The sequence below is a fragment of the Acromyrmex echinatior genome, chromosome 12 (assembly GCF_024713525.1).
Source record: "Acromyrmex echinatior isolate Ae372 chromosome 12, ASM2471352v2, whole genome shotgun sequence".
In the NCBI taxonomy this organism is placed as follows: domain Eukaryota; kingdom Metazoa; phylum Arthropoda; class Insecta; order Hymenoptera; family Formicidae; genus Acromyrmex; species Acromyrmex echinatior.
Window position 1 is genome coordinate 4,964,654 of NC_141863.1, and position 24,629 is coordinate 4,989,282.

The window sequence follows — 24,629 nt, forward strand, 5'->3', positions numbered from 1 at the left end:
GCTTTTTTATATGTTGTAAATTATATGTTGTGTATCCACATATTTATATTATATAAATAATATAACAATGCCAAATTAAAAAAATTAATTACCCTATTTAAAATATAAAAAGCAAAAGTGTGAACGTATTTTATGGCATGTTAATTTATGTTTCCTGAAATATCATGTGATAGTAGTCAAAAGGTCACATAGTGATGAAAATAAAGCGAGATAAAATATAGATATACATATCAATAAAATATAGATATACATATCTTTGATTTTTTTTACGTCAATGAAGTTTACTTTTGACTACTATCACATGATATTTCAGGAAACATAAATTAATTATGCCATAAAATACGTTCACACTTTTGCTTTTTATATTTTAAATTGGGTAATTAATTTTTTTAATTTGGCATTGTTATATTATTTATGTAATATAAATATGTGGATACACAACATATAATTTACAACATATAAAAAAGCAAAGATATAATATTTTCCTATTAATTGTGATACGACTATTTTTGATATTATTTTTTTCTCTTTTTAAATTTTTTTACGAAAATAAGAAATTGAGTATTAGCTATCAAGGACACTGTATCACGAGAAATTACACGAGTTTTGCATCGGAATTTCGCATACATTTCACAGCATGTAAAAAAAAAGACATACTCTAAGTATTTCCTCAAGATGAAAAAAATCTTATTTGCTTCAAAATTTTTATGCTATTGCACGATTGAGACGGAGAATCGGATGTATTACGGGTGAGTGCAGCGTAAAGTGAGTAACACGAAAAATCATGATGGCGAGGGAACAAGTGTTACGTTCCGCCGTGACTGTTGATTGTCTCTGCGAAAAAAGAAACTTCCGCTGCGATTTATCTCAGTGATCCGCACAACCGCGAATTAAACTCGTCGTATTGCTGCACGAATCCGGCCAGCTTCTTCGAAGTATTTAAATCTATCGATTGTCTTTCGTGTCGAGGCTTGAAATCGATCGGCGAGATCGCGATCGCGACTTTGATGAATTACAAATAGATGCACCATAATGTCCACAGGTGCATCTCTAAGATCAACAAATTTTACATGCGCGAGTGCATCCGTTTCGTCTATGAGGAGAGACTCGCGGGCGCGTCGTCGCGAGGATCGTCGATGCAATTTCGTACGCACGCAATCCAAAGAGACTCGGCGATGACTGAGACGAACGAAAGCTTCTCTTCCACCTCAAAACGAAAGAGGGTTGAAGGCACGAGGCGCGTCGGTGGCCGATGTCGGGGGATGTGCCCGGGTCCACGTGCATCGGCGGGCACGTTTTCCAGTCACGTGTTCGCCCACAACCCCATTCGAGTATTTCTGGAAAGAGCACTCCAGTGTTAATTCCGAGCCGACAAATGATACAGGTGAACCAAACGGTTAAGTGTATCAGGAATAAAGGTTCGTTTCCCCTTTTAATACAAATAACACTGATCATAATCATCCAGCGAGATCATAATCGCGCTGACGCGATTATCGATTGATGATATCTTTCTAATTGTTAAATATCTTCTTATTTCTTTAGAAACGATATTTTCAATATTTATAAGTGGAAATTAGGCCGACAAAAATGAATCAAATAAGAGAAAAAAGTCCTATTTTTAGTCGAAGCAGATTTTAGTACTTAAAAATATTCATATAAACTTACAAATACATTTTTCAGATATTTTAAAGATAGCTTGGATCATAAATATCTTCTCAGAAAGGATTTCTAATAAAAAGCAGAAAATATTTTTGACGTATTTAATCTTATTGAAATCTTATGCAGCATAAAAATGAAATGATATTAAAATTAGATTAATAATTCTTATTTTCCTTCCCAGAATTAAAGATTAACTTATTGTCTTGAGACAAAAAAGTAACATATATAATATATAAATTTAAGTCTATATAAATTCTTACATTAAAATAAATCTTTATTCAATGTTGTAATGCCGAAGGTTTGGCACAAAACCGGTGTCCGAGATCATTTTATTTCAGATATAAGATCTTTTATTTAAGAATAAAATATTCCTCCGTTAACAATAAATATAATTATTCCTATATCGATTCTATTTATTTGGTAAATTTTATGATCGAATAATAATAGCATTGAATTAAAAAATCTTTTTTACGGATATAAAAGCACTCTTAATTTAATGAAAAAGATGGTAATAAAAGCCAGAGAAAGATTAACAAAACATTTTAAAAATTATTAAAAATAAATATTATTTTTTAATAAAACTTCTTAATTAATTTTTTTTTTAAATACAGAACGTTTACGTAAATTTGTGGAGGTGCTTTATAATTGTGGCCAAGGCTGTATGTAGTGAGATTAGATTTGGAATTTCTAAAATTTGCGGGAAAATCCGCGAAAGATGATCATCCTGCCACGGTCATTGATAACCGATGTGACGGAAATAGACGTCATTGAATCGCTTCGTACGTATACGGAAAACTATTCGCATACTTCCATTTATGTAAAATCGGTACAACGTAGTTGTTGCGTAACGTAAGTACATGTCGGTGTATCGATAATCCGCGCATGAGATTACTTCGATGCTGACAGTTTATCGCCGAACACGTTGAGTTGTCGCAGGTCAGGTCATTTCAGGTCAACGTACTCATACATTCGTTCGTGCATACGTCGTCTTCGGAATTTCTCCCGCTTCCGTAACGTCGCCTTATTCTTTTCACCTGACACTGCATTTGCATCGCGCCAGCGTCGACCGTTCATAGATAAGCATCGTGCATTCAGTAGTCAGTGATAAACATCGAGTAGAATACAGTGCTCGTAAATTCGTACGCATTGATTTCCAATGAGATTTTTCATTAATTCGAAATCTTTAACACAGATATATTATGAGTTATGAAACAATTAATATGCAGTATTTTTCTCAATTAATTTACTCCTGCATATATAAAATTATAATTTGAAGATTAATTATCAAAAATATTTAATCTCAAAAATGGAGAAAAGGATCACATAAAATTTCCATGACAACAAAATCGATCAAATCGGAAATCCATCATTTATTCTAGATTCATAATTTATTAAATTATTTTTTCAATAAATACAGTTGGATGATCTCCGTTCAACTTGCTCGAAGATTCTGTATGAGTGTACAGAACGCTTTAGCCCCATCGAATTTAGCGTTTAAATAGAAATACGGGTGTTTATCACGAGCTGTCTGAACCGTTAGGTTAACGAGCATTCTTCTCATCGCCCATAACCGACTCGATCCATCAACTGCAGCAATGCTGGGCTACCTATAGTACCTATGAACGTCGCGCGCACATCCCTTTGTATTTTCCGGTCGAATGACGATTGTATCCCAGTAGATGCTCGATGCTTAGACCCGGAAATCAGTATAGGCCAACTCTGACTCTATCGTGCGTGGTGCCGCATTTGTTTCTTCTCCGATCGATGATTGAGGCAGATGGGTTGGATGGGCCATCGTCTGCCATGCGACAGATAAAAGTCTCCCTCGCTCCTCCCGAACGGGACGATTAAAATGTAAATTGATCTGGCGATTCCCTATATGGCCCGTCCATCTCCGTCGCGCATGAGATAGTTCTTTCGATGCTTCTATCGTTGTCGCTGTATCGCGACTCGCAGAACAATTCGCCTTTGCGACAAGTTGCATCGCATCTTGTCGCGTATTGGAATTAGAAGATTAATTAGAGAGGGATTATTTGATTCTTAAATCTTACACAGATAAATTATTAGAGTACATGGTTGTGTTCGCGAAAAGAAATTTTTCGAAAAGAAAGACGATCAAAAAGCTCACCGTCAAATTAGTTCTCTAGACTGAGAAAAAAGTATTTGGTATTTGTGATTATAATTGCATAAAATAATTATAGTCACCATTTTTATAATTATTATTACTGTAATATTAACAATAATTTATATAATTATATTTATAGTTTCATATATTAGAAAGCTTATATGATTGTCCTCGAAAACGACTATAAAATTATTTTTTTTAGTATTTAGAACTATAAATATAGATGCCATTGTCATTACTAAAATTAAGCAATATAATAGTTGTAAAAATAACCCTTTTAATTGTACTGTAATTATTTTGTTATTATAGTCAGAAATACCAAACACGGTTTTTTTTTAATGTAAAGATATATGATTCGCATAGAGAATGATTCTCGCACTCGGCTGATGACAAAGATCGATATTAACAGCAGTAAGGAATCGTGCAAAAAGCTTTTTGCCTAATATCTATTATAAGATTGTCACGCTTTGTTTCGCATCCGTAATAATTACGCAACCGTTTCTAAATTGCGACCAGGAACTAAAGAAAGCAAACCACTTCTCTTACCCCTTTCACGCGTTTGCTTCGCGATTCCCATTTAACGATCCCCATTCCAGCTGTGCCACCCGCGAAGCCACCCTCGGCGGAAATTCTCGTCGCGATAGCTACCTGCTCACGTGTTGCGCCACGTGAATCGCGCTGCATCTAATAAAAGCGCACGTGGGCACCCATTTCCGATGTCGATCCACCGTGCATCCCGAGTATCTCCCAGAGTTATTAGAGGTCACGTTCCATTTATATCGCGTTTCCAATTTTCAAAAGCCAGGATTGTCCTCGTGCTCCGAAGAAGAAATAGAAGAAACAAGGATCCGCGTCCCGAGAGGATCTCGTCGCGAAATTACGAGTGCAAAAGTCTGAGCGGTAATCTCGATGTGGACGCGCCTAGAAACATCCGCGTCCGGCTCGACAGTGCCGAAGGTCGCGTTGCATCGCAAGCGTAACGTAGTAATTACCTTTTTAATCGACACGTGGAAGCTATTTCTCACGATTAATGCGAATACGGCAAAAATATTACATCAAGACAGGATCGGTCCATTTTAATTTATCGGACAATCTCACGGAAAAATAGAGATATCGTTTATTGGAAAAAGGAGGTTGCATTAATTGAAATTCCGATTGAAAATGGACAAAGAATTTTCTGGTTGAATTTAATATAATTATCATAATTATTTTAGTTGAGGTAACCAGAAATTCCGATTGATACGATCATAATTTTCTGGTTCGTTAATTTCCAAACAGAAATTTTTCTTGCTGTAATAATAAAAAAGAAAAAATTATGTGAAAAATAATTATCAAAATTAAGTTTAATTACTACATATTAATTATGTGAAAAATAATTATCAAAATTAGATTTAACTACTAGAGATTAATTATCAAGATTAGATATTTTACTCGCGTTGGCATGATTTGCGTTACGTTTTAAGTTTATTGAATTTTTTTTATGTCGAATTGTCTACTCGTATCCACTCAGTTCACACTTCACGGTTAATCTCTATCTGACACGCGATTAAAAAAAAAAAAAAAAAAAGGAAATTCTCGTTCGCACGCAGGACAATATAGAGATGCGTGAACAAAGCTCGCCGCGATTCGAGCGTGAAAAACAGATTTCTAGTTCCGCGAAGCGTTAAAGGCTGGGAGACTGACGAGATCTTATGTATACGTCGTACCAAACGAATCGTGAAGCTGCGCGCGCCTTTCGCTTCCGGTTCACCGATCTCTCCACATTCGTTAAGCCACCTTCTCGGTCCCCGGCCGAGCCGGCCCGACATTTATGCGGCCGAGGCACTTTCGCTCGGCCGCGTCGAGCTGGCTCGCCTCGATATTATGAATTCATCCTTACAACAATAATAACTTCGTAAGAGGCGCGCGATGATTACGCTCTGAATCCTCCGCACTCGCCTTCTTGATTTTTTTAAGTTCGCGGGAGGGAGGGATTTATCCAAGATTTATTCAAGATTTTATGAATTTCTGAAAAGAGAGAAAGTATCCGTCGAGCAATTTATCCGTTACGATATTCGCAAATAATACTTTTATCGATATTGCCACTTTTACTTATAACTTTACATTACTCTTTTGCAAAACATCCCAGCCTTGTCATTCACATAAATGTATAAATGCTATTTATACACATTATTATATTCAAATTTTAATTAGGTATGTTACAATAAGAAATATAAAGAGAGACAAAGATGACAAAAGATTTAGATATCCGAGGAAGGAAAATTTAGATGAAGTGAGGAGAGAGGATAAAGTTAGAGCAACGATGAAATTAAGGTGTGGAAGAAGCAAATAAACACTGGTTGGTGGAGAGCCATTGGAAGTGTATTATTCTGAGAAGGGATTGCGTGTATAGAGCATTATGTAAGGGAATGTTAGGAAGTAAGGGATCAATTTTAGAATTAAGAGAGGATATATAAAGAAAGAATTATATATAATAAAGAGGATGTGGGAGAAAGATTTAGGTAGAACAAAAGGCAAAATATTAGGGAAATTATGAAAGAATACAGATAATGAATTAAGAAAGAGGAAAGAGAAGAGGGAAAAAAAAGACGAGCGGGAAGAAAGTATTTAGCATAAAGAACAGGAAAGGAAAGAGGTAGGAATGTAAAAGAATTGAGAAGACGGACGTGTGTGTAGCGGTAAGAATAGGTAAATGGAAGTGCAATAGAGAAAAGTATTGTACATAAGGCTGTGATAGTTTGAATACCAAATGCGTGGAAGGAATAAATACAAAGAAAGTTTAGGTATAGCTTAGTGCAGTATGTGTAGACAAAAGGCTGGATGAATGTGTGAAGTAGTAAAATTTTGTAAACTATGTCCTCTTCTTAGTTTATGTATGCTGAATGAATTCTGTGTGAATCAATTCTATTCTATAAATACTTCCTAAAAATGTATGTAAGAATCATTTAATAATCTTTGTATACTTGTAAAAGTAATGAAAATTAATTTGGGACACAAACGATTCATTGTGTATAGTAAAGAATAGCATCACGTGTACTAATTAGAATTAATTATAAATTATTGAAAAAAACAATATAAAAATTGAGATATGACGTTGAGATATTAGAAATACACAAGTAATTGCGTTAAAAAAAACCATGCAAATAATGTAGAATTAATATTGCTCCTGATGCTTCTAATGTTCATTAATTTTCACAAAGTTCGTGCAATAGAGAAACATCAAGCAAGTGATTAAAAAGACATCTAATTACTCTAAGGATATAATCTTTTTTTTTTTTACTTTTGGAGACTTTAGTCTATGATTATGATATCATCACAAAATTCCGTCAGGAAGTGACGGTACGATTATGGTAAAGATTTTTGCCTGTCCACGAACGACACATCGTCATTCGTGATCTCCGCTCCGAAATGGTGTTTACGAAGTACACGGCAATCAGAAATTCATGGCTTCCTTCTTTTCATTCATAGGCAGCGCAATCATTTTCCCTCGCGAAGCTGATTATTCAGTAAGTTCTCCTTGACCGTCCCGATTGTTCTCCGTGCACATTCTCGCGTGCTACAAGGTCGAAAATGCTAACAATGGGCACACGTTAACGGCGTGCACTTATACACGTGCGTCGTGAAATAATAAAAATATTTCCTACTTGGTAAATTAATTCTCTGTCACTCTTGTCAGTTTGGAGAATCTATATGTATTTTGCGCGGATAGCACAGTTTACGAGCGTGTGATGATTATTATCTCTGAAACGTACTTGAAGCACATAGAATTTATTTTCTAATCATTGTATCAATCATATATATATATATATATATACACACACGTATTGCATTTGACGCTTTTATCGCTTAAAATTCTAAACGAATTTAATCCTGCTGGTCTGTTCGAATTTATTACGAGTCCATTTAGAAACACAAGTCGACACAAGTTTTTGTTATTTACTGAATATAAAAAAAACATAATGATGATAGAATGATGTGTCAATTTATGTTGCTAAATGGGAAGCACTCATATCGTTTGGTTCAACATAATTAAAAGCTCTAAAAAAATAAAAAGAATTTTTAGAAAAAAAGTTTTACATTAACAGACGAAGTCATCAAATATCAGAGAAAAGTTTTTAAGTAAAATATTAATAAAATATTAAGAAAATGGATTACATTTTGAGTCAAATAAAGTCAAACAATTCAACATATATAGTTAAATAAATAATAAGAGCGCAATTATAAATAGCAGAAATATTTTGCTGGAGCTAGTTTCCATTATGTGCTATTGAGCACATAACATTGATACACCGGCAGTAATCATCATTTGCACGGGAATGTGCGTGTGTGTCGCGTGTGACAAACGCGCAGTACACAGCACACAGATGGACCTGTTTATGTGTGCGATCCGTATGTCCGGTGCCCTTGCACGCGCAGGTGAATGCTTGGAGAACGCATATATATCGTCTCTCTGGCAATTTATAAATAATTTCCTGTCATTTTTCTTATGCACTTTGACGTATGTTAAAGAAGACCATTGTCATGATCTATCGTTCGTATACATTTGTTCCTTTTTTCAGTTTTATTTAATTTCGAATTTCATTTAATTTTATGTAAGTTTTTAATTACTGTCAATAGCATTTGAATATTATTATCGGGACAAGAGTAGAATAAAAAAAAGAGTAATAGATTTAAAGAAAAGAGTAGCTATCAGGATCGGGCATTAACGATTTCTATGTTATCATTGCGAGCATATCAATGACGGACTTTTGGTGAAACCAATTCCCTCAAAGCGGTACCAGATGCCAGCAGAGTCTATATGCGATCCGTGCTGCACTCTGCAGGAACTTATTCTAACGTAATTTACCGAAAGATCTTTCGTCTCTTATTTTTAAATGAATTTAATTTTTATACATCAGCTCACGAGACTATTGAAAAAAATATATATAGGATTTATACATATGCAAAAAAACTATTTTCCTCACGCTTTTTTTCATATAGAAATTCTTGAAACAATTTGTAGTAAGCTTTCATAATTTAAAAAAAATCTTGAGGTAGACAATTAAAAAATTATGAAATATATATAACAAAATTAGTTAGCATTTTAGAATTACATAAAATATACTCGGAAAAAAATATTTTATATATTTGTATATGTATAATTATATATATAAAATTATATATATTTTTATATAATTTTATATAGTTGTATATAAAATATTTTTTCCTGAATATATTTTTTAAATAGAAATATATTTTTTTCTAATAGACTAATATGTTCCAAGATTATTAAATTAGAGATTTTTAAATACTAAATTACATTGAAGAAAAAGAAATGATTAAAAAACATATCGTTTTCATAAAGCTAAGAAAGAAAATCGTTTTTAAATTTTATACTTTACTAAAAATAAAAAGAATGCATGGTAATTTTAAAACACTATATATAAATAAAACCACATATACGTATCAATAAACACGTGCTTGAAATGATGTATATATCTTTCTTTTTAGTCAAATAGTATAATGGCTTTGATTGTATTTGCAATATAATATCTAATAAAGCATGTTATATCTGACAGCCCTCATAATTGCAACATTATCGATAAGATGATAAGTTGCACCGATCGCGTGATAAGGCATACTTACCTTTCATTATTGTACTGTAATACTATATCGTGTAACAGGAAAATCGGCTAGTAACTCAAACATGTGCGCTTCCAACTGTATGTAGAATATGCCTATAAAATTCTTTATGATAAAAAATAAATTTTGATGCCGCTTAAAATGCAAAATATTATATATTTCTAAAAATAAGATATCGTGTTTATCATATCAATTATATATCACGCGAAAAAATAATTATATTGATAACCAATATCGATGCTTTATATTAAAAGATAATATCGCAGCCAATAATTCGATATCGCCTTGATCAGAAGATTCAAATAGCCGGAAGAGGACTATATTTACAAAGGTATAAGAAAAGAATTCTGAGCTGTCACGGCACCAAACATCTGACATGCTACTCTGGTGCCATTTTACGCTGTTTTATTTCTGTTCGCGATAAAAAAAGAGAGAGGAACGAAGAAAATGAAGAAACACGAATGCTTGCTACAAATAAACATTTTAGCCTACAATATATTTTCCTTCCTGTGATAATAATGATTTTATGCTACTGATATTCATTCTAAATATGATTAAGTGACAGATTAAATCGTTATAATACAATATCTGTTTTATCTGGAAACTTTAAGAATCTAAAAATTCAGACTCAGGAGAGAATATAATAATTATTTAGAGAATCACATAAAAATAATTTTATTTGTAGAGGTAATTTATTTACTATTCAAATGCACAATATATAATTTATTTCAATGTTTTTCTCGCTGATGTTAGCTTAGCAGACAACGTAAATATTGATTTAAGTATGCCGATTGTTAATGAACTTGAAATATTTTAGTCATTAAACAAATACTCGATTCGCCCGTAATTTATATTCGCGAATAGTTTTATCGCCGTACTTTGATTATAAGTCCGATTACGGGTCTACATCAGATAGGTAGGAACGAAGTTCAAGGGAAATCGGTAAAGAGCATATAGCAAATGCGAAATTATTCTAAATTCATAATTTCTTTCCTGCGAGGAAATCTTTGTTATGAAGTCCATAATAATTTCAGGATATTTTACATAATTAATATAACGTATAATAAAGTAACGAATCATTTATTATGCTATATCTAGCTATAAATAGTGATAAATGTTTTATATCTAGCTATAAATAGTGATATATCGATTTAAAAAAAATCGAAAAAACAATAACACTGCGATCATAAGAATGACGATCATTCCCCTTGGATACCGTTTTGTTGAAAATTTAACGTGCCGAATTAGAATTATCAGTAAAAAAAATGCAGGAAATTTAAAATAATTTAAAATTGTTAAATATATATTTTATAGTGCCGTTTATCTAATGGATTACGATACGTATTCCCTAAAAGAAAATATAATTAAATATATTCCTATCACGTTCTACGCAACGCAGGTAAATATTCCTACATCTGTAGGCAGATTCTTAGACCTCATTGAGTCCCCTATAAATATTCTTTTAACAAAATTAATATTTATGCAAATAATAAAACCTCCTTTCACATCGATTTTGCATGCGTAATAAGTATCAATAATAAAGATGATCGAGATGACGCAATTATATACACAAAATATGTTAAAATATATTTGTTAAAATTAATAGATATGCCCGTCAGGCGAACTCCAAAGGTCGAGGCCCTGGTTGTAAATGCTATACGTAGGCTGCAAGATGTGCAAGGTTCGACATCACGGGAAATTAGTAACTATATTTCCCAGGAGTACAATGTTCCTAGCGAGGAGATCAAGCGGCAGGTCCAATTCGCTTTACGACGCGGATTATCCTATAGGATTCTTAAGCGTTCAAAGGGGTACGAATTTGACTCCAAATTCCCATTAATTATCTATAATTAAGTGATTTTCCAACAATTTTATTTCTTTTATCTCGGTAATCTTAATTTAAAGCTCGTTATTACAACCAGATTACAAAATTTGCATTGACATTACTTTTAATATTCAGTTAGACAAGTTTAACACTAAACTTTTTATTCACGGAAGTTATCTTAGAAATTAAGTGCTACGTTCTGACTTCTCGAGAATTATGAGAAATTACGAGACAGGCATCAAGTGTCGCGTAATACATTGGACATATTTACGATGTTATATTTTCTGCAGTACAAAAACTCGCTTATCAATGCCAATGATAAAGCTGCTGGGTCAAAAATAAAGTGCAATAGATTATGTCACGATTACGAGGGCGATACGTGACTCACTTAATAAAAAAAAATATTTTCATTGTGTTATGTACACAATATTCACTCGAGTTAAGTAACCGTGCGCTATCACACCCTACGTGGTTGATGTAACGTTGATGAAGACACTTAATTTCATTCACTTAAAGTCATTAAGAATACTTTAAGTCTGACCTCTGAATACTATGAGTAATTAAGCATATCTATTTAAGAAAAGAATTCTGCTGCTTATAGGCTATTCGGTGCGCGTTTTGACGTGCTCGATATGTATATATCTATATGTATACCTATTTGTCTTTTATGGTAAAAGTTTTAGGATGTCAAATGCGAAGGCGACTGTAATAATTTATGATAATTTACTAAATAGTGATTACTATGGTACTAAAACATGATGACGTTCTTCTTAGAGGATACTATTCGTGTAATAACGACTACCTCGGACAGCTCTCGTCAGAGAATGGCACTGGTGACGGAGTGATGGAACCTTGTCCAGAACAACCATGGCGATTCGGCGTGAGAAAAAGGAAAAAAGAGAAGGCGAGGAGAAGGAGATATTACAGAGAGAGGAGGGAGAGGCAGAGGATAGAGAGGGAGAGAAGCGAGAGAAAGAGGAGAAAGAGAAACAGCATTAGGCGAAGAAAAAGAAAAAACAGCATTATACGACAAAAAAGAAAAAATAGCATTAGGCGAAGAAGAAGAAGAAACAGCATTATACGAGAAAAAAGGAAAAACAGCATTAAGCGAAAAAGAAGTAGAAGTCGTCGCCGCAAATTAATCAGAACATGCGCCAAATTGAGGAGGGCCAAAAGACGTGCCTCTCGAAGACGTCGAGCGAGGAGAACACGAAGCAGAAGTAGAAGAGGAGTAAGAGCTAGAAGATGCGCCAATCCTAGCGAGATGCAAATGGAGGCGACGTTTCCGGAGTCGCCAAGAAACGACACCAGAAAAGAGGATCCTCACAAAAGCGAATCTTCTGCATCCGTGCATTCAATCGAACAACACTCACAAAACTCTTCTCAAAATTCTCAGACGTTAAATACGTCCGATATTTAGAAATCAATAAAAAATGATTTTTTTTTTTTTCAAGAAATGGAAATAATAACCGCATTCAGCAGAACACTTATTTTGCAACTGTTTTCTTAACTGGGAAAAAATGTACTAAGTCTTAATATTTATTTTATTTAATAGGACTAATTAAATATTTACTTGCAGTGAATAAATATTTACTCAATAAAAAAATGATAACTAACTCACGAATTAATAATTCGAAAAGAAATATAATGTTTGCATTTAGTAAATATTTAATTAGCTATTTAAACGAATATTTATTAAAATTTAGCATTTTTTAATGTATAATTATTCCTCTATCTCTAAAATTATAATCCGATCAGCACGAAGGAAACTTCCAACAGTTGTAAAATGTTAAGCATTCTACTGAACGCGGCCAATGTGTGCATAGATCACAAGTGAGGAAATTACTCGTTAGTTTTTTCGATACAAAATATCTCTAGACATTAAAATTTAATTTACAGATAATATATAAATTTATATATATATATATATATACATATATATATATATATAATTACATCTCTACACAAATTTCGAGATTTCATGTATTTATATTGTACTCTTTACTGCTCTTTGTATACGCTGTATTAATTATTACAATTATCTTTCTACACAAGCTTTCTTAATTCCTTGTCCGTTTGTACCGTAACAGCGCGAGCGAAAGAAACAGGATCGTGAGATTAATCGAAATTACGGTGTCCATCACACAGCGTGAAACCCGAGCCTCCTGAGAAACAGACGTACTAAGCGCAGGGATTCGTGGCTATCCGTCGACAGCCCTGAACGCGGCCTTGCCGGCTAATGATAGTCGTGCTAATGACGAGTCTGCACACGCATGTATGCGCGTACCGCGTGACTATTTCGCCTAGCAACTCTAGGACTAGACGCAAGACGCGTCGCGACGGTGTGTTTTGCCCCACCGCGCCGCCAGCTGTGAATGATAAGTGCATGCGTATGCGATGCGTATGCAAATTACGTTTCCGACGTTATTTTAGATGGGTTCTTTCGACAATTTCTAAATCGATTTCTGCTTTCTTAAATATACAATAATTTTCAGATGTAGATAACTGATTGAGATTCGATAAAATTATTCCGTAGATGATCGTCTTCCTATAATTTTGGCCAATAATTTCGAATGCAATCTCCTACATCCCTATAACGATGTCGTTCTCTCTCTATATATTCTACTAATTGAATATTGCATCTATATATTTATGCTTGTGCATTCACCAAATTTAACTCAAATTGTTATTTATCGCCATTCACATGAAGATCTTATCGATTGAGGGATTATTCAACATTATCATATCGATTCATTATGCATACCTCGTTCAAAGAAACATACGTTCAGTGACATAGGAACTTTCGTTCAAATGATAAGAAGCGACCGAAAAACATTCTTTGTACCAAGAAAAAAATGTACTAAAGTTTAGTATTTATTTGAATATTACTAACTAAATATTTCCTAAATATATACATACATTTATTTTTTACACAAAAATATTAATTTAACTTTTTAAGTAAATATTTATTTATTAAATTATTAATTTTTGTTTATTAAATTATTAATAAATATTTATTTACTAAATTTACTAGTATTTATTTACCATAAGTAAAAATATTAGTGCTGTCTCTATTCAAATAAATATCTATTTATTTAATACATTTTTTTCTCAGTACATTTTGTTTATATGCAATATCAAACACCGTCTTTTTCTCTATAATTATGCAAGATTAATTAAGATAAGGCAATTTTTATCTCTAAATAGTCTGCTGTATACTTACATCACTTTCAACACGGAAACTTTATTTTGATACTAATGCTTCGCATTTCAATACGTACGTACATTTGTATAAATATCTTTTTCTTTATATATTATTGACAGATTAGTTAACAGACGATAATAATTAATAGTGAGGATAATTTTTATTATTCCCGGCCGACAGGACCATTAATAAATGATTTTGCATTCGGATTAGCTCAGCTATTGCTTATAATGAATAGCAACAAAGACTGCGTGTTTAGCAAAAAAAGCAGCTTTGCAACTGTGTTGTAAGATTATTTAATATGATTAATTTATTTAGATCCAATGAGAAACTAATGATAAAACATGTTAAAAAATTTTACAACAATTGTAAAGCTATTCTTTTTGATGAACACAGTTATTAACACTGGAATTACCAAGGTTATTATTGAATGTTTCAATTTTTTAGATCAATATTACATTTCTCTTGTAAAAGAGAAGGATTCTGAATTTTGACTTTTCAATAATTTAAATATTTTTTTTACTAATAAAATATTTGATTTTTTATCACTTTCTTAATTTTGACTAATTTATCGTGATCCTTTCAGTTGTTAAACCATTATCACTTGTCTTTTTATATTTGATATTTATCATTAATATTTATCATTCATTTACACTCTCTTAAAAATAGGCCTACCAAAGGCCGAATATATATCCCGTCGATACAATGATAATTAAGTAATATATACTAGCTATGAAAGTGGTTTATCACGAAACTAATAAAACGTCGCCATCATGTCGAACGCTAATTAAACATTTACACTTGTGCTTCGACAAGTGTCTAACCAGCGTATAGAGGAGGGAAGTTCGAAAACCAATAATAATTTTTCAAACTTTGATGTTATACGTGGCATCTCAGAAGGAAAGATTAATATTTTAAAAAGTGATAGTATCGATCATTTTAAGCAAAAGTATTTATATAAACATATATTCTATTCCGGTTTTCGAAATTCAATATGCAAAATTAATGTTAAGAAAAAGACCTTTTTATAATTTATTAATCAAGTGACATATTTTTGAAGCTTATAATAAATTTTCGAAAATTCCATTGTTTTCAAATTATCTCATAAATTGTTCAGAATAGGACACATTTTACTTAAAATAATAGATATCATTACCTCTTAGAATATTGACCTTTACTCCTGAGACACTCTGTATAAAGCGAAGAATAGTAAACAAAACTTCTGAATTGCAGCATCGAAAATTGACCTAACTAATTCGGATCACTGGTGAAGTTGTTTGTCGACGGAACCATTCGTTTACTTGTCGATCTAATAGCAGTCCCTTCGTTTTCCCTCAAAGAAACGTATCGAAAGAGGGATGGATAGAGAGGCGCGGCAAAAGACAGAAAGAGAGACAAGCCGTCGTCGTTTCGCCGCGAAACCGAAAATACTCATGTCGGCCGGTATGTTGAAACCTGGCATAAGTTCTGGCAGGTTGCCAGAAAAACGGTACTCGCTTGGAGACCACGCCAGGCCACGAGCGATCGGTCTCGACAGCCTGAATTTCTGAACCAAAGGTAGAAGAGGATCGTTTTGGAAAAAATCGTAGGTCGCTCGAATACACGAAGAGAACAATTTTGCTGAACAATCTAAATTTTTGCTGAATATCTGAAAATAATTTTATCGGACCATGAAAATAATTATGCTGAGACTAAAAAAGTGATAACGCGATAATTGAAAAATGATGAGCAATAACAAATTTTGACAAATTTTAACAACCAATTTGAGTTTCCAACAAAATTATCTTAATTGTACAATAAAATTATTTTTCAGATTTGGATTCAGCAAAATTTAGATTTTTCAACAAAATCATTTTTTCCGGGATACTAATAAGGATACTAATTAATTTTACTAATGTTTTATCTTTACAATTAAAATAGATGATTTAATGCAACAAATATCTCGCTATAATCTCTTATCACTTACTTAAAATTCACACCTTTAACGCGCGCAACGCGCATATTTATCTGAGACGTAGGAACATTAAGACTTATCTAAATTAATACTCTCGTTGAAACTGGAACACTTTATGTTCCGTCGTTGATAAGTTTATTATTCCATGTATCTACAACTTCCTAGCGACAAAAGCTAAATCGTAAGTTCATGAAAGAATTGAAAAGAAAAGCATAAGCTTGTTATTTGCTATAATTGGGAAATTCTTGTTGAAAATTTTAACTTACAATTATGACACATTTTACAATTAATCAATCTGTCAGAAAATAACTTTTCCATAGTCTTCTATATCTGTCAGAAAAATTTTCGGATGAGTACCTCGATCGACGAGAATCGAGCGACACGTGCTAACGAGCGAAATCGCACAGTGCTAAACGTTTGTCAAGTCTCGCAAATATCGCGAGGGACCTTGAAGTTAGAGATGCATAAGGCTCGACAAATAATCTCTCCAATTGGTCTACGGGTAATAATAGTGAAACATAAAAAATAACTTTAGGAATAATTGTTTGACTGTTATGCGACATCATTGCTGCTCTATCTTGGCAAAAAGTTAATGGATTTAGAAGAATGGAAATTATTCTGCAAAGAATTCAATTGTTTGAACGGCAAAGAGTAGCGATAGCGAGTGATTGTTTTATCTAATGTATAATAAAACAAACCAATTCATCAGTACACGCAATGTGCTTTAAGTCTAAAGGGTTAAATTAATTTTATTATAATTAAATAAATAGAATATAACGAAAAGTGATAAGAATTCCTCCAGCTAATTATAATTGCGAAGAGACACTGGAGATTAGTATCTCGATAAAATAAATTTCTATTTACTTGTTTTAATTCAGCAGATTCAATTTTTACGAGACGCGGTCCTAGAAATTGTTAACAGGAAACGAAGTAATTAACCTTTACCTTGATCTCCGTTCGAACGATTTAAACGGCATCGAAAACCGACTGTCGGCAAATGGCAGATGTTAGAGCCAACTTGAAACTAGGCAGCATCTGGTGCACCATAAAGTTGGCACTATTATAACTATTATGCATTACTCGAAAAACGATTGCGGAAGTACATGCGTCGCGAGCCAATTATTTCTTGTTCTATCATATTAATAAAACCGAAAATGATCTCGCGCGACACGCCGACCAGTTTCGCCAAAGCAGGATATACCTAAAAAAATAGATATCTCTCGTCAAAATTACCAAAATCGTTATCAGATAACGATATTTTTAATAGATTATTAAAAAAAAATTTGTGGAAAATATAAACAAAAATTTTATCATATGTAGGAATAATAATAACTATAAGGAATCGAAGCGAAAATTAATTGACGTAATTGTGATAAAAAATAAATTAAATATTATAATAGATCGCGCGGAGATTATTTCCTCAGCTTAGAATCGCATGAAAAATATGACTCGACCATGGCGAGGCATGTTCAAGTTGCCGGTACTCTTTTCTGGTCTTCCAGTCTATCCATCAAATGGATTGACGTGTGTACGGTCCTGGCACACCAAAAATAATCGTTCAACATATTGTGAAAGAGCACGAACCGTCGTAGAGGAACGGGTCGTAATACCGGTGCTAAACCGTCGACGCTGTTCATCTGCCGATAATTTATACCAAAAGCGAGAGATACACTCAAATATACAAAGTCTTTGGCACTCGATATATATCATTATCGAACCATTATCGAATAAACCATAATTTTAGTTTCATTGTATATTGTAAAACGATTTCATACATTCGCGCAGAACATTTGTACGTCCTACCTAAAACATGTTATTATCGCGTTGTGATAACGATTCAATGACTTTGACCATACCTATCAAATCATTATACAATTCTGTTCAGTTTTAAATACTAACTGACGAACAACACTAACCAAACAACGCGAAGTCTTAAAATCGACTTAAGACATCTTCTAATAAATATCTAAGGATATTTTAAAATCATTTTTGCAAAAAAATCGTCTAAAGATGTCTTAATTAAGGCGTCTTATATATGCCTCGATTTTAGACTTTATATTACTTTTTTCTCATAACATAATATAACATAAGTTATAATTTCACACTCAACAATATAAATGTAATATAAATGTAATATAACATATTGTGATAGTTACGTTTCTGAGTATGAAATTATAACATTGATGTTGTGTTATTTGATACTTACTGGGACCTAAATATTATATATTAAAATCTCTTAATTCTGACTTTAATAAAAATGAAAAAGATATTAAACATTTTTTATCTTTTAGATTAATGATGAGGGTTCAAGAAAGTGACGTTGCAAAGTGGATGAAAAATAAAGACGCAAAAGCTATTCTTTCTAATTGCTAATGATTGATAGCCTCAAAAATGAAATATGATGAGGTTTCTCATTTTATTATACATACATTGGTAACATATTGAATATGATTTTTCTGATCACATCACAGAGAAACACGCTATAAATATAATCTAAGATAAAAGAAGTCGCGATATTAAAAGCTGTATCCTTTTTTTTCTATATATAGGTATATATAGGTATATATTTATTGAGAGAGGCTTTTTTATAATTACTTTATCTTCTGGCACGAAACAAAAATTATAAATAGCATTAACGTAATAATAGCTCAAGAATGACTTTAAGCAACACAATAATAGCAAGCTATATTCATTTGCTTTATGTATGTTTTATTGATGCATGCTTGATTCTGTAGTCCGTCTTACGACGAAACGACAGAGTACGAGGAGCGACATAAGTATATCGATCGTAGGAAAGTGAATGAAAAATGAAACGGCGCTTCGCACGCGACTTATCGGCGTCTACTTGCCGGCTTATATTTCTCGTCACCGAGTCGGGTCACTAACGATGACGTTTACGACAGTGATCATAAGTGACATCGATCACTCACAAGTGTATATAGGGTCGAAGCAAACAGTATGTCGATCTTTTATTCGAGCCAAAAAGCATAAGATAAAAATGACCATTCTTTTATCCTTTCGATTACATCTTATAAACAATTGCGCATGTATCTTAAAATAAAAATATTCTTTTTATAAATATAAAAATAAAAATATTCTAATCATTATTTTTAGTATATATAGATTAATAACATTATGGGACAAGATTTAACTGTTTTTGCCATACGAGTAATCATTTCCGACGTATTTTTGCGTACTGAACACGAATCTTTTGGTAAAAGTTGATTATCTCGTAACAATTTTGAGCAAAATGACATTAAAAAGACAAAGAACAATAATTTTAAAGGTTTTCAAGACATTGTAGCACCAATAACTAATCTTTTGACTTAATTTCATAAATGCCACATGAAAGTATCAATTTGTAGCTTTAAAATGCATTTTGATTCGTTTCGATATTTTTTGTTTCCGAAATATAGCAATTTGAAAAGAATTTTTTCATATATTATTCAACAAAATTTGACCTTTTTTATCATGAATGTGAATAATCGATATACTTTTACGTATTGAATATGAATTTGTTGACAAAAAAATGACTCACATCAAAATTTTAAGAAAAATGGTTGAAAGAGGTCACCCCTTTTTTTTTACCTCTGACACTATTTTTTTTATCAACTTTCCAACAGATCCGTGTTCGTGCAAAAATACATCAAAAATAACTATTATTTACATTCAGTGTAATTAATTAAACAAACATTACTAACGTACGAGGTTTAGAAGCAGGATCTTGAAATAAATGATGAATTCGACCCCAATTAATTTTAATTAACTACGGTGATTCTTAATTGAATGTGTTTGAGAAACGTTTTACATTATACAGTGAGTTTACATTTTGCAGAGAGAAAAGAGCCAGGCTTATATAAAATTATCAGTAGAAAAAGCAAACAACGAGGTGAATATACGGCAGAACCTGTGGGAACAATCAAAAGATAGAGAAACGGAGGTATGCCATTATACAGCGTAATTGGCCGAATTGGAAAGTCTGGTGCCTTCCCCGGCTCTTTGCCCTTCTACTATTACTCTCGTTTATATCCCTCATATTGATCGGCATAAATACGAGGTGTAGTTTGCCGCGTCCCTTCGGGAGGTCTCGGCGCGTCTTGTGCACGTCTCCGTATAATGTAATATCGCCCAGTAGACCAGTAGCTTAATCCTAAACTACGAGCATTGGGTTCTGTTACACCCCACTGAATTCACACTCGTTTATATCAATTCAAATTTTTCTGACTGTTGACCGCGTTTAGAAGCCCAACTTTCTGCGTATGATCATCCCAAGGCGCAAAGTGACATCAAATGACGCTATTACGTCAATAAGACGTTTATTGTGTCATTAAATATCGCCTTGCTACTTGGGATATACAATCCAGGATATTAATTTGTATAATTATTAATTTTGTCATTTTGTTTTCGTGGCTTATTAAATATATCCTCCTCTCTAAAAAAATTCTGGTAATAAACATTGAGGAAAATAATTTGAATCAAATATTCAGTTAATATAAAGAGTAATTTCACTTTTCTATAAATGTATAAGAATTATTAAACATAATATAACCAATCATTTGGTAATAATTGAGGGGATGGGCGGAATAAAGGCACAATTCTACTTAGGCTCTTTTTCCGGCGATTAGCTTTTTTATGTATTATATAATATTAATAAGAGAAGTATCGTAACATGTAACTTCTTAAAGAGTTTACATAAATTCATTTGATATTGTACTCATTTGTGTATAATAAAAAAGTAGCAAGTTATTTTTATTAATTATAATTTTTTAATTTTTATTAATATCAAGATTTTGTAATTAGACCTTTATTCTCTAAATTACTTGATATTTAGAATTAATATTATTTTTGGTTACATTAACCGAACCGAGTTATTACCCGACTCTTTTTTCAATGGCAAAGGTTTGAAAACACCCCAGCTTTTACGTAGAAATGACGTCAAAATGGCGACAAACAATGTTATTTTTTTCCTGGGCTTTTTAAAAATTAATATTTTGAAGATTACTTATTCAAACATCCATTCACAAGAATGTATTTTTAACTTAATTTATAATGTATTTTAAACTTTTAATTTTTCAAATCCAATAATAGATCTAGTAATATTAGATCTAAAAAATAAATAATATTATGGATATTTGAATAAATAATTTCAAAAGTGTCAATTTTTAAAAAAGTTTCTAAACTTTTGATTTGGAATGTAGATATATGATTTTTTATTATTTTTGTATAGTTTACACATACATCATCACAGGCATGTGTGAAAGTAAAAAAACGATACGTGGACTGGAGTCTCTCATATAATGTAAAAAAGAAATAATAATGTAGTGTACTAAAGATACTAAAAAAAATCATTGCATTTTCATGTGACACGTACGACAATCGCTGTCACAATACAAGTCGTAAGAGCTTAACGTTGCGATGTCGTAATACCGAAAATAAATAGAATCGCGCCGCCGTGGCTACAACCGCGTGTGTGGATGAAAGGATTTATTCTTACGACGTTGCAGTATCAAAAAGTAACGCGAAGCGTTGCTTTACTGTCGTGATATATCATACGTGTTTGCAGCAACATAGTATCTTTTATCGCGAGAAGATATCGCGACGACATTTTTCCCCCCAAACTTGAATGCATGGCAGCGCGAACAGAGTGCCAATTGAATTCGAGGCCGAATTATTCTAGAGGCAGTTTATTTTTGCGCCGAAAGTTTTGCGTGTCGTGAAGAATAATGTGAACGAGAATACATAAAAGATAAGATAACATAAATCAATCATCGAACTGTCTAACAAACGCTGCTTATAAAAAAAAAAAAGTAATTAGATTCTCCTGTTCACTCATCATTATACTATCTCAAATTGTATAACTTCAGAAGCGAGAGAAAACATGCAATAAAAATTGTATTATATTTGAATATAGAAATATTTTTCAATAAAAAAAAACCAATATTTGCCAATCGACAAAAATCGGATTTATAAAATATATCGAAAACTATCTCCTTGTTTCGGAGAAAAATTGAATCATAAATTTCTATACATCTAACAGTTTGCCGTAGCTGTGAACATAGCTTATTTCGTTTGATTATGCATAATTCATTTCCAGAGAAATATGTATAGTTATTTATTAACGAAACAAAAGGAAAGTCCTCGGTATATTTTACGAGCCGCTTCTATTCGTAAACATAATAAGTATAGACTGCACGTTCCTTGTTTTTAGCATCTGTCAGAAAGAATTGAGTATCTCTCTTCAATTCATTGCTTTAAGAGAGATAAAGAAAGAAAAAGAGAGGGATAATTCAAGCTATTTTATTCTTCCTAAACAAATAGTGACAACTCGAGGAATGCGCAGTCTATTCTTATTACGGTTCTTATCGATTTTAAGTGTCGTTTTATTGAAATATATTTTCATATTAATTAGTATGCAAGAATTTTTATTGTACATTTTCTCGCTTTTGACGTCACAGTCTAATAGTGGTGAGCAAACAGGAGCCTTATAAAAACGGTATTATTTTGTTTATTCGTATTGATCTCTGGAATGAGATTCGAATCCACTTCAAGTAAACGTATTTTGCGTAATCGAGAAAGCGATTTGATTTTGTTATCTAACTGGTGGAAAGGTGCAATGTATGTATGTATAATTAGCCGGAGCAAAAAAATTCAAGTGATTGACGTATCTCTCTCGCACGCACGCATTCACGTTTTCGTACTAATTACTTAATCTGCATTGCATTAATAATCCGATTCAGTGAGGTAGTAAATTGGGGACAGTTTCCTGAGTCAACATAACGAGTTACTTCCCATTCGACTATGTAACCAGCATCGTTCATAACGAAACAAATTGCGCAATGCAAAAATTACATCATCCGATTGTAACTTACATCAAAACGGTGCATCGTTTCCTGGAAAACGCGATCTATAATTAGCCGGAAAAAAATAGACGGATTAAGAGTAATTGATTTCGCTTTGCGGTATAACTTCACAAAATGAATCCTTGTACCAGAGTTTCATAATTCACTTATTTTTTCATAAACCGTGAATTTTCTGCGCTTCAGTTTATTGACATACAACTTGTTGTTGATGCTTTTTTTCTATGTAAAAGAAACAGAGAAGGAGATACTTACTACAGCTAATTATTGAATGAGAAAATTAATAAAAAGTGCAATGTTAATCGTGATGTAATGAGTAAATGTAAATTGATTTCGTATCATTGAATAACTTTTTTTTAGAGTAGTGTTTTAGCCTATTTTTAGATTTGTTGCCCTGCATACAATGGAAAAATATTAGAACTAGAGAGATTAAACATTAGAAATAAGAAATTAGAGATTAATGCAACATTTACAAATAAGATATAAGATATATACCGGGTGTTCATAAAAAAGCATTCAACATTGTTTGATAGACAGTACATATTATATTAAATAAAAAAACTTTCGTTAGTAAACTATTTAAAAACTGCGTCTTGAATATTCTCATTCATGTTCCATACACATTTTATAATGAAAAACTTCAATAGTAAGCCGTGATATTGGCGATTATGATTGGATGGATATTATGGAAAATCACCTTATATTGAACTCGTAATCTTCCCAAATAGGCTACTTATCTCAATTTCTTTCTTCTTACGTTATATGCAACAAGTAGAAGAGATAATAAGAATCAGTTATGATATTATCAGTTATGATACAAAATTGTGTTTATCTCAGAAAGAATGAGATAAATTTTTTTCGACCTATGTTCACTTTTTTTATTCAGTATGGTACGTATGTAAATGCTGAATGAATTATTTTAACGCTCTATATAAAAGACAACACTTAGAGATAAAGTGTAGTGCTGATAATATTGTGTATCGTAATTCTAGCGACATTTTTCGTTAGTATTAGTAGAGATCTATATTCTACAATATTTTTTAACAGAGTTCTGATTGCAATTTTTTCAATTTTCGTTTTTTAATACAAAAAATACTTCTTTTTTAAATTCTTTTTTATTTTTATAAGGAACTGGAGAACTATGGAAAATATTGCTGGAACTGCCATTCTTTCATATTAGTAAAATAATGACAGTTTTAATAGCATTTTTCATAGTTCTACAGTTCTTTACAAAAATAAAAAAGAATTTCGAATTTTTTTATACTAAATAATCAAAATTGAAAATAGTGTAGCCGCGGAACTGTTTAAAAAAACTGTTTAAAAATAATTATAGAAAAATATATTACACATAACTGAATTTCTCATTTCTGAAATCAAAAATA

At 32.2% G+C, this 24,629-nt stretch overlaps 2 protein-coding genes across 3 annotated transcripts in view; one reads left to right on the forward strand and one right to left on the reverse strand.

Moving 5' to 3' along the window:
• Positions 1–24,629, reverse strand: part of LOC105149594 (thyrotroph embryonic factor) — a 90,780-nt gene that overhangs the window by 63,698 nt on the left and 2,453 nt on the right. The window lies entirely within an intron of this gene.
• Positions 494–20,831, forward strand: LOC147907760 (uncharacterized). Its single transcript, XM_087412153.1, has 2 exons — positions 494–11,217; positions 12,006–20,831. Exons 1-2 carry the CDS (start codon positions 11,015–11,017, stop codon positions 12,649–12,651), a joined length of 849 nt encoding a protein of 282 aa, XP_087268279.1. The 5' UTR covers positions 494–11,014; the 3' UTR covers positions 12,652–20,831.

Bases quoted from the DNA above. Each gene is read 5' to 3' on its own strand.
- LOC147907760 (XM_087412153.1), top strand. From the start codon at position 11,015: ATGCCCGTCAGGCGAACTCCAAAGGTCGAGGCCCTGGTTGTAAATGCT. The intron at 11,218-12,005 runs GTACGAATTTGA...CGTTCTTCTTAG, and splicing joins ATTCTTAAGCGTTCAAAGGG to AGGATACTATTCGTGTAATA.